This window comes from Gasterosteus aculeatus, chromosome 6 (genome assembly GCF_964276395.1).
Source record: "Gasterosteus aculeatus chromosome 6, fGasAcu3.hap1.1, whole genome shotgun sequence".
Lineage (NCBI taxonomy): Eukaryota > Metazoa > Chordata > Actinopteri > Perciformes > Gasterosteidae > Gasterosteus > Gasterosteus aculeatus.
The window spans coordinates 11452705-11469055 of NC_135693.1; the positions used below are offsets into that span (position 1 = coordinate 11452705).

Sequence of the window (16351 nt, forward strand, 5' to 3'; positions counted from 1 at the left end):
CAAGTGCTGTCACTTGGCGCCCATTGATAGGCGGATGGGGTTACAGAAAAACACAAGATTGTACGTTCCCTCTTAACAGCATAATCCTTTTCTCCCAGACTGCAATAAAGACTCTTGCCCCACTTGACCTAAAGTAGCGGGCCGCCACCAAGCCGGGAGAAGCAGTAAAGATTGGCAATGAAAAAAAAAAAATGGAGAGGTAGATAAAAGACGCTGGAGCCAGGCGTGAGAATCCAGAAGTGGTTTAGAGGTGCTAAGTGCTTGAGCTTGACAATGTGGGTCACGTTGTGAGAGACGAGCCTGAACTGCTCGCGTGGTTTTTCCGCCGTCTGGTCGGCTGCGTCTGTCTGACTGACGTGTAGGTGCAAAAAGATAGAGGGGTCGTAATCTCCCAATCATTAAACAGGGGACTACAGGATGTAAAGGGATGTGACCGCTGTGTGCGCCCTATGACGAGGAGGTGGTGGGGGAGGGGGGGATGTTAAGTGGAGCAATATCCTCCTTGCATGTGTGAGGGGGGCTGCTCTTGTTAAAAGGGTGCTATCGTGAGCACGCCAGTCTCTCCGTCGCCACCGGGCGTGTTGTTTATTCAGAGCGATACCAAGCCCAGTCCGGACCCAGAATGCTAAATTGCCTGTAATTTTGATGCGGCGCATCCTTCTGCTGGCTCACGCCGGTCGGTCGTCGACAGAGTTAATGAGCGTGGATTCGAGGCACGGAGTCGCTCCACAAAGACATCAAAGTGCCGCTGGCGTGACCGGCCCGCTGAGAGACCGGCCTTCAGGCTGACACCCACGCTGCCGCCACCCTTGACTCCCCAGGAGGGGGGGGGGGGGGGGGGGGGGGGTGAGCATCTTGTATATCTTCATCCTGGGCTCCCTCTCTCTCTCTCACACACACATTTGTGGTGCATGTGCGGCATTTGTTTGCGGTTCTTAGCAGGGTTAATGGCAAAGTAGCAGCAACCTTTCCGCAGCAAACGGTACTCTGCTTCTGCTCACCACCTGCTGCTTGGGAATCTGCTGGCAGCACACAAACGCACACAAAGGTCTCGCTACTAGGTAACCCGTTGCCCTTTCATTCCTTCGACGGCAAATAAGAGAAGGGGAAAAAGCAAAATCCGAGAGCAAATATTAGCCTATGCAGACAAAGGCATTCCAGACGGGGTTGTCACTCTCATTCACTCATCCTTAAAGTCCCATCCTCCTCCTCCTTCACCCCCATCTCCCCGGCTCTTGGGAAATAAGGCATTTTCTTACGATTAATTGCTCATATTGGGCCACCCCCCCTTCAGCCCCACAGCCCACTTTCCGTTAGCTTTTTTTTTTTAATAGTCCTCCTCCCCCCCCATTCGTCTTCTTCCTCCCTCCCCTGCTTTTTGGAGGTTCAGATGTCATCCTCATCCTTGTCAGAGGAGTCTAATGGATCGGTCACGCTCAGGGCCCTCCCAGCCTGACTCACACGGTTGGGGTGAAAGGTCGCGGCTAGGAGGAGATAGGTACCTCTGAGAGAGGACATCCGCTGCCTGTTCCCACCGCATGTGTGTCTGTAGCTCAGCGTGTGTTTGCATTATTTTCTCAGTAAACACCTTCTCTTCACTAGTGTGCGCTGCAGCTTGGGGGGGGGGGGGGGGGTGCACAGAGCCATAAAATACACAAAGAGAAAATAAATAGAAAGTTCAGCTGCAGGATGTGGCATTGTCAGGTAAGCATACAAACGTGTACTTACACAGGCACACACACACACACACACACACACTCTCTCCATGTGTCTGGCATATCCATCATAGCCTTTTGGGGCCTCCTGTTTTTTCTGGAGGTCAGAGTTGAAAATGGTAGAGAAGAAGCACACATAGGCGTGTGTGTGTGTGTGTGTGTGCGTGCGTGCGTGTGTGTGTGTGTGTGTGTGTGTGTGTGTGTGTGTGTGTGTGTGTGTGTGTGTGTGTGTGTGTGTGTGTGTGTGTGTGTGCATACGTGCACGCACGCACGCACGATGTGTCAGATCTGTGCAGAGCCTCAGTGTTGATTAAGTCTAGACCAGTTGGGTGATCTATTGCCATCTGAAGAAACACAAACCAAATGTATGTCTGGCAACAAGGCAAGTCAACACATATGAAGATAGATTACTTGAAGTTCTGAGGGTCAGCAGTACTTTTCTTCAAACAGTTGATGAGTCTTTCTTGTGGGATTTTTTTTTTCAGATCCTTTTTCTTTCCCTTGGCGCAACATGATATCAAAGAATTATTTATTTTTGCAAATCACATTTCCACTCTAACATTTTACATTTCTTGTGTTTCCTTTTTGAGTCGGGTGATTTTATTCCACCAGCCCATCATGTCCCGTCCTCCTCTGCGTCTTTATCATCCTTTTATTTCTTTTGCACACCCCTTCTCTCCCTTCTCCCCCCTCTCACTCGTCCTCTCCCTTTTTTTCCTGGGTTGTGAGTTTTAATTTCATGCCCCCTGCTCTGGCAGTTGGTCCTCGAGTGAGTGCCAGGCTGGCTTTGTGAAACACAGCTTCCTCAGGGGCTACCAGTCCCTCGAACACACACACACACACACACACACACAGCCACAAATATGCATGATCTCAGCCCCGGGCTATGCATCGTCATTCATGCAGAACTTATGACAATAAAGTGACCGAGAAGTTGCTCACGAGAACACACAAAGACGCATGCTGTCAGAGATGAGATTACACAGGCAGCCACAGTGGCTCGTTAGTTCAACTCCAACGAAGTGACTCCATTCGGTGTTTACACACATGGAACAAAGAGCCATTGTATTCCCACTTATCCATCATAGCTGTCACTGTTATAGTATTTCATCCAAAGGTATTGGCCTCATCTGGCTAGCGACAGGATGCTAACTGTACTGGCATGCATTCATTACTCCAAACAGGGGAGTAATCAGTCTTTATGCTAATGCTCGTGGAAGATGATGGATTCGCTTCGGCCTCTATTGTGTTGGACTCTTATCTGTCCGGAAAAGGAAATACTGTTTTGTGATATATATTTTTATTCTACTTGGAGTACACTTACAAAGACAAAGAGATGCTTTTGCATAAAGCTGTGTGTGTGTGTGTTTGCACATGTGTGCTTTGCCTTTGTGGTAAAAATCCATGCTTACAGCTGCACCCCTGAAAGGGTTCATTAACCCTGAGAGTCAGTCTTCTCAAGCCTCATCTTCATCTCCATCACATCTGCTGCTCCATGCTGGTTACTCATTAACGAAAACATCCCAGGGCCACATCTGACACTGATATTATCATATTTTAAGGAATGCAAGAGGGTAATATCCAATGCCAAACAAATCAAGAGACATGCAGATCCTCACTAAAATGTTTTTGTCTTAGAACATTTGAATAGAATCACACTAAAATAATTTTACACGTTATGGCATTAGACCGTGCATGAAGTTCTGTTCTTTTATTGTGTTATAAAACAGGTGAATGGAATTGCAATAGAAATTCACATAAGACCATTGTGTCTTTCCAGAAATATTGTTGAGATTACGTTGGACATTCCACAGACCTCTCACAATTTTTATTGGAAATATATCAAAGAAACGGGTTCCAACAAACACTGTTTGCGTTGAGGTCTGCCATAATACTGTTGGGAATAATTGTAAACATGTGGTTGGTCAAAGAAGCAGATATCCAGCAGCTGAAATAGTCTTTTTTCTATGTGGTGGTTGTAAGGTTTGCTTCACCCACTCCTCTGCCCATATTGAGTATCAGCTGTCAGTGTGGGAGGATGAGGGTATTCCAGACCAGTTTAGAGGACATATTAAAAATCCAGACCAGTCCCTGATGTCCATTGTTAAGCACTCTTTCTCAGGACAACTCCACCCACTGCCGCACAGCTGGGACCAACTCCATTGTCCTCTTCTTTCTCCGCCAGCCTCCGTCTTGCTCCCACAAACAGAACACACACATACAGATTTGCATGACTGCAAACAAACACATAGAAACAAACGCTGCCATCAAGGTATACTCACAATTCCAGCTGAGTACCCTTTGTCTCCTAGCAACCAGCTCCTCTACAATTTCTGGCTTTGCACCTACGGACCCACCTCAACATTAGGATTTTCACATACTGACACATGCACTCACACCTGCAGACCAGAGTTTGGTTTTCACTTGCGGCCTAAGTGAAATTGAATCTGAAAAGTATTGGGTCGTTAGGTCTGGTAGAATTACTTTTTGCTGTGAGGTTAATTAAAAGCACTGTTAGAAGAATAAAAAGTAGCATTACATTTTAGCCTGGAGGTTTTGAATCACTTTCATTTCAATTTGACTTTTCAATTTCATTTGACTTTATTTTTATCCAGTTGTCTCACTGAAAGTTTCCATAGCCAACAAAAAAAAATCTGCTTTAGTTGAAATGGATATCCAAACAAATAGCTGCATCAACCAAGGAACAGGACCATGTGTGCAACTCTTTTCACACGAAAGGTCTCGGAAGTTGTTACAACTTAACATCGTTCATGAAAATGATAAGCACACAGATATGATGTCAATCTAAGACAATTTAATAAAAAAATCACAGTGATCTCACCATTTAGATGAAAAGGCAAATAAAGGCATTAAAAAATAGTTTTAAAGTTTGTGTGGTTGTGAAATGCCAGAGCGAGTACAGCCTCCCTGAAAGCCTCATGTGATATTCATGAGGAGATTTCCATAGGCTCAGAGACCCTGCAGTTATTTATTCATCTCATGAACGCCTTTACTGACCTCTGACATGTACACACACCTGTTATAAAAAGACACAACCACGCCGTACCAGCGGACCAGTGGTTGACCTTTGACTCTTTGCTTATGTTCATCTACAGTCAGTGTATCCTCTGAATGTTCTCCCTCCTCCTAACACAGCTTTGTTCCCTGCTCCCTCTGCCAGCTGCTTCCAATGTCTTACCCAACTTAAAAACATGTAGCAATGGAGCCCACACAAGCAGCTACGCCAGAGGCAGTGAAATGCTTATTGTTCAACTATTTGAAAATGTAACTGCACGGGGTTATTTCAGTTAAAGAAACTCATTTTTGATCCTGATGAAGACTGATACTGCAGTGTTTATATGACGATCAATGGAACTTTTAAAAAATGACCGAAAAGTGGTTGTAGCTTCTTATGTGAATTGTTTGTCTTCCATGAGAGTGAGCTCACTATATTTAAGTTTTGCAAAAAAAATATGCAGCATGAAAATCTCACGCTTGAGCTCTGAAAAATTGTTGAATGGAATTTTGCTAATTCATTTATTATCACTTTCAGCACAGGTCTAATTCCATCCTCTGTCAGTCACACAGTAATGTGCGCAGCAGCTGTTTTTGTCTCCACTACCCACCTACATTGTGTAATTTGTGTTGCACCGGGTGCAGAGATGAGGCCTGACTCACTGCTGATTGCATTGGTGTCTTGCTGCATTAAGATAACGTGTGGGAGTGAAGGCACCATATGTAGGTAAGAGCATGCCTTGTTTGTGCGCATGTGAGTGTGTCCCGTTACAGATAAGGGGACGCATGCCCAGGGTGAATTGTTGACTTGATGTCAGCCACAATGCACCTGTCTCATACATCACCGTGAGCAAGAGGCCGCGTGGGGAACAGAGGGAAGAGCTTGCAGCCTTCTCTTCACCTCTCTTCATTGCCAATGTGACCTTCTCGCCCTCACAGAAAGATGATGCACTACGTGTCTATGCCAGTGCATACCCATCACATGTAACAAACAAAAGACAGGATGGTCAAACGTTTACAGAAATTAAATTATATACAACAATAACTAGATGAATTGGAGGGAAACTATGGGGAGGTTTTCTCTCTAATGATCCCTTTTTTTAGACTAGGTGTCCTTGGCCGTGTACCCCTTTGCAGGTACCTTTGGGATGTTTTTGAGTTTAGTCTTCAGAGACTAAACTTCATCTGAACAGAGCAGGTGCCATTTGTAGGTAGTTGCTCTGCTCACCTTCCCTCCGGCTGAGTCCTCTCCTCTGATACTTTCCATGTACAAAGGAGAGAGCTTCAGGTGATGACTGGGAGGTTTCTCTCTCCATTAGAGAATAGAACACGCTGCGTGCAGGTTCTTTAAACAGAGGAATGCCGAGGACACAAGAAGATGATCTATGCAGGAGTTCATTCCGGTCAGCAGTTATCAAATCTCTTTGTCCCTATGATTCATGTTTTCTTTTTACTCCTTACTCGTTTACGTGTTGATTGTAATAGCTTCTGACTGTGTGTGTCTTGGTGACAGTCCTGTGATCTGGTATCATCTGCGTGTGGTTAGGTGTGGTGGATCTGTCATCCCAGTGGCTCAATATCGCTGACCTCAGACCAGCTCTTCCAGGAAAAGCTGTCATCTGATATTGAGGATCAGTTTTCCACTTTTTAGGTAGCCAGCCGTCCACAAAGAGGCATCTTTAACTACTTTAGCCAGACCACACAGTGTGTGTGTGTGAGAGAGGGAGAGTGAGTGTGAGCAGACACCCAGATTGGCTTTGTTGTCTGACTAAATGGCTGTCTCCTTCCCTTTTACTCCCGTCCCACAGTGTAAAACATTAGTCCAATCCAGCAAAACGATTTCCAGCCTATTCTCATAGTCGGAGATCATTATTTCTGGCTTGGTTTGAGCCCGCTGGCTAATGCCGGGCTCGGTAATGGCAGTGGTAATGGAGCTCTTGAGCGGTATGCGGTTGGTCACCCTCCCTCCTTTCCTATCTGATCTTCTCACACTTTTCTTCTATTGTCCAGCAGGTAGACAGCATGATGGATGGACGGAGCTTGGCCGTGTCCCCGTGCGAAGCGGCGCTATCGTACACCCCGCCGCGGGTTGATGGCGCCTGTAAGCGTTTGTCATGATCGATGCCGCTCAGCTCTGCTCCATCGCTCAGCTTGACTGCAAAAGAAAGGCTTGGACAAACTCCGAAACACAAGTAGACATAATGGTAGAGGGAAATTAGGGGAAATCAAGAGCTGGGAGAAAGGATAGATTTTCTTCGGGGTTTTTTTGCCATCTTAACTCTTTCATTAGCTTCACGGGTGGCAGCAGAGCACCAAGCCAAATGGATGTATGTGCTCATATGGGTTTTACGTCTATAAACACACATAGACATCATGAATCACTTACAGTGAAAGAAGAGATGTGGGCAACAGTTCTGGGTTAGGGTTAGGGTAGATCTGTGATGATTCTTTGTGTGTGTGTGTGTGTGGGGGGGGGGGTCTGGGTGTTTGTCTGTCATCCCTCATGTGGGCTTGATAAGTTCCACTGACATTGTGTTTTCTCTTGGTGGTTGTTGAGTGATCCAGTCTGGGAGTGTTGTATGTTTCTCGTAAGCTGGTGAGCTGTAGATGATTAGAGTGGAGTCCATCCATGAAATCCCATTTAGGTCCCATCGAAAAAGACACTGTGTGTGTGTGTGTGTGTGTGTGTGTGTGTGTGTGTGTGTGTGTGTGTTATGCTAGCTATATTTCTCAGCATCAGAACAATTCCCAAACTCTCTCCAGATGCGTCTCCCCCCCTTTTCCTCCCCCAGGATGTTTAGAAGCATAGCAAGGTTGATTATATATATGAGGGCTCCGCTCTCTGCTCGTCTTTGGAGTGTTTTGGAAATTAAATAATGCTGCTTGATTACTTATTTCCTAAAGTGTAAAGCATGTGCCTGCACTCTGCCGTTAGCAGTTGTGGACTTGTGTTGTTATTGGCTTTCAAAAAAAAGAAAAATCTACCAAGAGAAAAATGCTGTTGAGTTATGCTGCCTTTGGGTGAAGTCTTTGTTATTTAAGGATTTCTTTATAGAGCCTAAATTTCCAGGTGGCTGCGTGGAGGAACACATTTTTGAGGGTAGATATAGAGCGAAAGTGCAGGGAGACGCAGCTAGAGGATCATTCATTTTACAGAATAATAAGGGGAAGGACAACGAGGAAGGAGGGCTGGAAAGAAAGGCGCAGATACTTGTGATCGCACACAGAACCACTCAGTCACTCTCTCCGGGACACAATAATACACACACATACATGCTTGGGTTTTGGCAAGCACCCAAAGGCCCTGCGGCCTTCGATTCCTACTCCTTCTCACCTCGTTCTCTCTGCGTTTTCCCCCACTCTTAACACCTTCCCTCCTTTGTCATCAGCGTGACGCCGAGGGTTCCTTGTCTCCTACGGTTCTCTGCAGCGCAACCAAAAACATACAGTATGTACAAATAAATGCAGTGTGTTCATTTCACCTCTATGTACTGGAGACCTTTCGTGAAGGCCAATTGACTTGATAACTTCCACCTCTGTGCTGCTTCGTGGTTTGTTGTAGGCTTTGGTTGGCTGCGTTCGCTGTGGCTCCTCCAGGAGAAACAGCTAATTGGCTCCATTTTTACACCATATTACCTCCATATTTCTTGCGCTACCTCCTTCCATCATCACTGAGCTGTTTTGGGGCAAGACGAACTTGAGTCAAATGAGATTAGTCCAAGTCAAGTAAACTGTCTTTTAGTCAAGTCAACTACAACTAAAATGGTAAGACAATAGAATTTGTTGCATTCAATTGTGAGTTAAAGACCTTTGTTTGTTTGGACTTGAACTCAATTCTTAAGTCTTAACTATTCGGCTCTGTTCATAGATGTGTTGTGCTGCATTTCTCAGCACAATCTGATTCCAATGTACCATCAATCAACACGTATATGAGCAGTTTATGAATCTTTGCACAAATACAGATCAAGATAAATGTGGATTAGGAAATACACAAAACATTTGCATGGGTCTGGTTTGTTAATTTAAATGTATTTCCCCTCATCACGTTTTTTTTCATTTGTCATTTTTCATTACATTTACAGTTTACACAAATTTCTCTCTGAAAGCCCACAGTTTATTTGTGTGGTTGTTTATGTGTGCGCGTGTGCCTACTTGTGGGTTTTTACCATGCAGGGAAGAAGAAAGTAGTTAGCAGTTAGTGGCAGCACACTGACATTCTTTTAACAGCCTTCACACACCTCATTAGCTCTCCTAATGAGGGAGTAATCAGACACGTTGCCCCTCGATCTTTCGCTCTTTTTTCCCCCCTTTTAAGGGAAGAATGAAATTAAGAGCATTTGGCAAGGACAAACATTTTCTTATCATGTAATCTAGTCACGTAATCCAAAAAAAACAAACACTATTTTTTTTAGATACACTGAACTTAACACGCTGGCACAGAGACAAGAAACAAAAAGGCACCTCTTTAGCAGTTATTCAATGTTTTCTCTGCTTGTCTGTACAATTATCTCTAAATGTGTAACCGGTAAAGGTGCCTATGAAGACGGGAGTACCTGAGCCATGTCCGCGCCACTTTAGTGTAATTTATATGTTGAAAGATCCTATTCAGATACATTTTTACCATGGCTAAATCAACATGACTGTTGGAATGCAAACTGCATTGTAAAAGCTTTAGCCTTCATTCACTTTAGTGAGTATTTTTAAGAGCTATTATTGAAAAAAAAAGAAAAACGGCCCAAAGTTTGCTTTAGAAACAACAACCTACAAAACCAATACCACAGTTAGTTTTCCAGAAAAGACAAAGACAGAGAGGAAAAGACCGCCAGTGACAGCGGAGAACAGTGTGGGGGTCAATGAAGGAGAGACTTAAATAGAAAATAAACCCTTAAACACTAGTGGGTATTTCCCCTCGGCTAAACCGTCTGATTTATGGTACACCATGTCAACCAACTGTGGAGGCAGAGGTTATGAAATCTCTAATCCGTGAAAATTGTAGGCATGTGTGTGTTTTCATTTATTCATTAGAAGGTGTACGTAACTCACATATGATCAGCACACTGAGGGGTCTGTTATTGAGGTGGCCGAGCCGCAGCAGCATCCCGTGAAACTCCTTTTGCTTTCAGAAGACAGACGTGTGATTATGTTGGTGTAAGAAGAGGTAGAAAGAAATGCCTGTTTTTTCCTGTTGGTGTTGGGATAAGCATCTCCTCGGCTTCAGTGGGTATTTGCGTCACACAGAAGAGAGTTAAAGCTGCGTACAGTATGAACGCGGTGCGAGTAGATGGGAGGTTAATGATGTGAATCAGACAGGAACCAGACATTACCTTCAATGTTCTGCTAATCTCCAGACCAGGCGCCTTCAGCTATTCAGATAGCAGATAACATTGATAATTATTCCAGATATGGACTTCTTGTAGGAAACCTTGTAAATAGGCATATCAGTAGCTGAGTTTATTGCACTTATTGCACCGACTGAACAATATCAGTGTTTTCAAAAGTGACATTTTAAAAATCCGCAGCACGTTGGGGGCCGTGGTTCATACGGCAAGGACACACCTGAAAACATGTGTGTTACCTCATCATTAGGGCTACAATGGAAATGAACTGTGAGCAACGCCACCTCAAGAGAGCCAGGCTGTATTATTGAACTAACTGCCCGTTTGGAGGCATGTGGTGCATTAAGGTAAATCTATACCAGGTCTAAGACGCCCGAACAACAACTTCGCCACACTCTCGCTTACTTCCATCGCTTCAAACACCTGCGATGAAAAAAAAAAAAGACGGGTCGGCACGCCGTGTGCAAGAAACAAGGAAACTTAAAAAGTTGCAGGCCAGACATCATTCCGGCACTGTATGAGGGGCCCGGGCGCCGCAGCCGTGCGTTGTAGTGCCGTAGTCTGGGCAGTGGAGAGTGCACCTTGGACTCAAAGGGTTTCCATGAATCATTTCACCCTGAACAGAGCTGTGCAAGCAAAGTTAATCCTGGAGGTAAGGTCCCGTGAGCCTGCTGCTCATACTTAACTGTCTGTCCTCGAATCTTGCACCGTCTGATGAACCTGAGATTGACTCAGCCTGAAGCAACACAGACTCACGTTTTAGAAAAGTGTGTATTGGCCAGACACTGAAATGTAGAAGGATTCAATGGAGACACAAAAGACGTCAGTTTGACTGTTCGCTACGCTCGGGGTGCTTCTCAGTTGATTGTGCTGATTGAGCACTGCGGTGGTATTTGCTGAAGGGCTGTAACATCCAATTACTGATGAGACCAGGGGGGCCAATATCCCTCTTTGTGGTGTCTGTTCTCACATATTCATCAAGACTGTTTTTTGAGAGGTTCAGTCCTTCCCTGGAAATCTGCTTCCAAACTAATCAGAAATGTCAAAAATCTCGGAGCCAACGCAGTCCTGGCTGAGCTTAGAAAACACCGTTGAGCGGCAACCGCAGACTATGTAAAATACAGTACGGTCTCCCACAGAAATGTCCTGTTTGCTGTTTTAAGAATGTGTAAATGTAGAAATGTAGCGTTGCTAAATTTGATAAATCTCTGGCTCCCATAGGAGTTAAACGTGTCAATAAATCCTTAAAGGACATAGAAGACCGAAGACTCCAAACCATGACCACTGTGATTATTCAGTTATACCGTATGTGACAGGGGAGAGAAAGAACCAGGCGGAGGGAGGAAGGCAGTATGAGTATTCATATTTTAGGGCACAGAGTCCCGGATCAGACGGCATCTAATCCAATCAAACGGCACCATAAGTGGGAGCAATATAGATCACTACAGCCTGCTAATAGGATTATGGGGGTTTTAGTGTGTGGATTCCACCCAAGAGCTTTCATTTTACTACTTACACACATGGCATTGTATTCATGTTGTCCAAGCCTTCCCGCCCCGCCTTACTTTCCCGTTCCTGTTGCCATCTTTCTCTTTCTTCCGCGGTTTACAGCAACCGTGGCCGCCGGCGCTCCGACAATGATGTCCTCGCTCGGCCACCGGCCGGTCAGACACACAAAGACGAGACGTGAGAGAGAGGAGTCTCCAGCAGCGTGTCTGCAGTTACGACCTTAAGGCATTCCTGCGTTTGTTAGTGTGTCGGTTGCGTGAAGGTGAGGAGAAAGTGAGAGGACTAATTAGCCATCGGATAGAGTGCCGGGCCAGGTAGACCCAAGGCATTCCTCACGCATGGAGCAGCCTTGATAGGAGGCACCGTTCTGGGCCGGGTGCCAGACTGACTCAGCTCTCAACCCTCCACTCTGCGCTGTTTTGCCAGGAGATCAAGAAAGGAGCCGGAGGGAAGCACAACGGCTCTGGCTCCAAAGTCAGGAGACATGAAGGTGGTTTCATGTTCAGGATATGAATCTGCAAAGTATGACAGACTGACAGGATACATCGATTATATTGTGTTGCAGTTGCCTTAACTGCCTGCTGACTCGAATATTTCTGCGACGGCAGAAGTTATGCAGACCTGCAAAGGAATTTACACTGAGCCTCGGATGATAAAATTAGAATGTGCCCATCAGATACAATATTAATGTTCCCTTTAAAAACAGGCCGGCGTTGCGTGTTTTCATTTTCACATCCGTGCATACGCATTGCATTTTTGTGAGTTGGGAATAATAGGCAGACAAAGCTTTTGTCTTCACTTTTGAAATGTGATTATCTGTTAGTTTGTCCAGCGTAATAAAGGTAGCAATTGCATGGCGAAGATGTCACAACCACAACCAACCAGTTTTAGCCGCCTGCCGACATGCAGCTTGATGTCCATAGGACCTTCACTGTGGACGTGCACAGAATTCATTTACCATGAAATACTGAGCTGTGCACGTTCGAACAAAATGCCTCATTGTGTGTTGGTCAAAGCTCAACAGTTGCCTTAGATTTAGATGTTCAAACAACATGAAGTCAAACACTCGGATTCCGTCTCGGATTGTGGTGTATACAGCAGGGCGCTGTTTTAATGTCTGCTGCGCCATAAAAGGCACAACCCCCCCCCCCCCCCCCCCATTCACTAGATGGATTGCACAACACAAAGGCTGTGGCGTGTTTTGGTGCCCTTTTTTGTGTCCCGTTTAAATAATATACAACATTCTTTCCGAGGAAAATTGCGGAGAGGAGTTTGGGAACATCGTGCAGGGCAGAAGTCATGAAAACAAATTTTGAACATTATAAGGGGTCTTATAAGCGTGGCTAGTTGTGTGCGTCGAGGGAATGCCTAATGGGGTTTACGTGATCATTAAATGAGTAGAAGTCCTCCGCCTCATGCAGAACGGTTGTGTTGTGTCGTTTCATAGATCGCGGTGTTGTGCTTTAGCCTCTCCATGGCCGACCATAAGTACTCTGTTTACGTCTGTGTGAGCTGTGGGAGCTGTGGGAGCCCTCCGTGTGCTTGTTTTTCAAGTCAGGAGCCTCTCTGGTAGCCCGCTGCAGTTTCCCCAAGTTGTGTGTGTGTGGGGGGGCTGGGGGGGAAAGGGACAGAGACTTTCTGAATGAGGTTAGCTCACCATTTAAACGGCAGACAAAAGAATCTGCTAATTAAAACTATGGCTTCTTGTGCTTCAATCTTTCTCTCTCGCCCTCCCTCTCTCCCTCTCTACACACATGCACTTTTCAACGGTCAAATTTGTACACACACACACACAGAGCCTAATAGTAAAAGTTCGCGTTCTTTGTGCCGCGTCGCCCTAATGATTCTTTCCAACAGGATTAGCGAGGACTCTTCATTGGTTCCTACATCTCAAACCCAGGACACATTATAGCACGAAAGAACGGCGAACCATTGAACCATTGACCATGAACTCCACCACACTGGAGGAGTGAGATAAATATAAAAACCTGCTTCCTGTTTTGCACCAAATAGTTTGGTAAAAGAGGAAGTGACACTGAATAGTGTGAATTCAGCTGTATGATTTAAGTATGCCTTAAAACACCATGGGTTCAAATATTTACATGGGAAATTTGGTCCATATTCCCTCCAAAAACAGCATTGTATTCTCCTCCGTTAAAGACCTTCCACCCTGCCCAGCCAAACAAACCAACATAACCAAGCCGGCCGCCACGGGTGCGTCATACGTAACTAATGCCTACTTTCTGTCTCTGCAGAGATCTGAGCGAGAACTTCATCCAGTCCATCCCCAGAAAAGCATTCAGAGGAGCTACGGACATCAAAAACCTGTGAGTACCCCCCCCCCCCCCACCTCCCACAACTAATAATGATGCTATTATTGATAAATGATTGGTTTGGAGAGGCTGAAATAGAGGAAATTCTGCTTAATCGATTATCTGGCTTCAGCTTTCTATGTAGTGCTGGTTGCTGCTGCAGTGAAGTAACTGATAATCAATCATCAAAGAGTGAAAAAAAGCAAATTACACCTAAAGCTGCTGGAAGAAGGCGGCAGGAGTCTTTGCTTAATTGCACCATTTTTTCTTGCCGCTCCCCAATGATGGCTTGTAGGAACGGATTTACATTTTCACCAGAGTACATGCACATTCTAAGACGAACGCACAGATTCATGAGGCGTTTCCCTGCAGTCAGTAAATCTCCCTTTGATCCTACATGAGCTGAGGTGACTAAACCAGTATAGATTTACCACAGTCCACAAGTGCACTAATTACTCTATCAATGATTACAAACACCCCACAGGGAGAGAGAATATTCTGTATGTGTATAATGTAACAAAGCCTCTATCTCTCTTCTATGTGCTCTGCAGTCAGCTGGATAAAAACCACATCAGCTGCATCGAGGATGGAGGCTTCAGAGCTCTGAGAGGCTTGGAAGTGCTGTAAGTGGTGCCATTCATCCTGCCTCACCTTGCAGCATCCATTAAAGCACTACGTTAAATGAAGACATTGTTTTTTCCCTGCTGATTATACACATAGCATGCACCTTTAATTAGAACAGCCTTGATTATTATGCCAAAATACCCCCAGCGGGCCTCGTGAGGGGGAGACCAGGCTCCATTAGGTCATTGTTCCACTCAGTTGACAGCAGCTTTCCCCCTCAATCACATTAACCCCCCCCAACCCAACCCCACCCACTCCTCCACCTCCATCTATACCCTATGCAGCCCTCGGCGGGCCATCTGACTATAGGGAGTTCCAACCGTCTTGATCAAGTGAGCATTCCACCCGGGCGCAGTGGTGACCATGTTGTGCAGCTTTCAAACATTCAATTAATCATCCCTCGTCAAAAACCCTAATCACAGGCCTCTGTTGGAGCACTCCACCTGAAACAATGTAGACTCACTGTGCAATCTGTGGGACAAAGGCACTTTGACAGCCTTGTTATTCTTGTGGCTAAGGACTGTTGTGCGTGGGTGTTTGTGGGGGGGGGGGTTTAGTGGGCGGGGAGACATAAAAAAACAGCAAGAATAAAGGCTGCTTTCCTGGCGTGGATGGCTTGCAGATGTAGTGATAGGTCTGTCATAAGATGGGGGGGGGGCTGTATGTAAAGCTTTCATGGGGGGAGGAGGACCGGTTATGTTCAAAGGGGGAGCAGCTTGAAATATGGTGACGGGTTATTAGGCTGAAATGACCTGATTCTTCCACTGCAGCTGATGCCCGGGGTTCGGCGGTGTGTGCGTTTCTCAGACTACAAGTTGGGGTGGTTGCAATCACGCCTGTATGCGCGTGCACGCGTCTATATTTGCGTGCACGTGTGTATGCGTGTGCGTGGGAGGTGCGAGGGCTTCCCATCTGTGTGGAATGAGGTGTTATATTCCCAGTGGAACGTCACAAAGAGAGAGAAAGGGGGGAGGGGGGTTGGATTTAAAAAGATGTAACGGAAGCGGACGGCCGCGTAACACTTTTTGAAGTATAAATATCAAATTTCTACCCTCCGCCGGGGACGTGAGGTGACTTTGTTTGTTCTTTTTGTTTTTACAGAACGCTGAACAACAACAACATCAGCAGCATACCCGTCTCCAGCTTCAACCACATGCCCAAGCTACGAACCTTGTGAGTCACAACCACCCCACCACAGCGCTCCGTACCCCCGTGGACGACGAATAAAATAAAACCCATCGCTGAGCGCGATATGGGTTTTATTATGTAGGTGCAGAAGAGGGTTGAAGTCCCAAACGAGCTCAATTAGAGTGGATAGGTTCTGTCATTCCTGGCGGTGTTGGGGGGCGGCCATAACCACAGAGCACCACAGACAGGGGCCATTATGCGCTCCGTCTAAACACACACAACAACAGCTGGCTCAAAAAATAGCCGCAGAAGCCTATTGTGTAGTGTGCATTGTATGTGATTACTAAATCTGAAATTATGTACAAATTAAAACAATTATGCCCGGGTAAAAACTCCCAGAGCCGTGCCTCCGTTGCTCCTGCGGTGACTTTTTGGGCTTCCTCACTCCGAGTGGGGTTATATTAAATGGCTTTTCTGTTTGTGCGTGGTTGTGTGTGTTAACTATGTGTCTATGCACACAAGTTTTCAAGTACGCATACGTGCTCCAGAGCTCCACCACACCACAGAGAGAGTTATTCTGGACTGGCACAGATTTGCAGGAATGTCGTGTTTGGAGAATTGGGTTTAGAAAACACCTCTTTAGTGTTTCTCTTTTCTCCAAATGTGCCATTTACAATCATCCATGTAGAGTATCATTTAGTGTGTGTTTTGC

The 16351-nt window shown here is 45.6% G+C and overlaps 1 protein-coding gene across 4 annotated transcripts in view; it reads left to right on the forward strand.

Annotated features, from left to right (window-relative positions):
* Positions 1–16351, forward strand: part of slit1a (slit homolog 1a (Drosophila)) — a 76810-nt gene that overhangs the window by 30810 nt on the left and 29649 nt on the right. For all 4 annotated transcript variants that reach the window (XM_040178709.2, XM_040178711.2, XM_040178710.2 and 1 more), the window contains exons 5-7: positions 13831–13902; positions 14439–14510; positions 15613–15684. In XM_040178709.2, coding sequence (XP_040034643.2) covers positions 13831–13902; positions 14439–14510; positions 15613–15684 — 216 coding nt within the window. The remainder of the gene's footprint in view (positions 1–13830; positions 13903–14438; positions 14511–15612; positions 15685–16351) is intronic.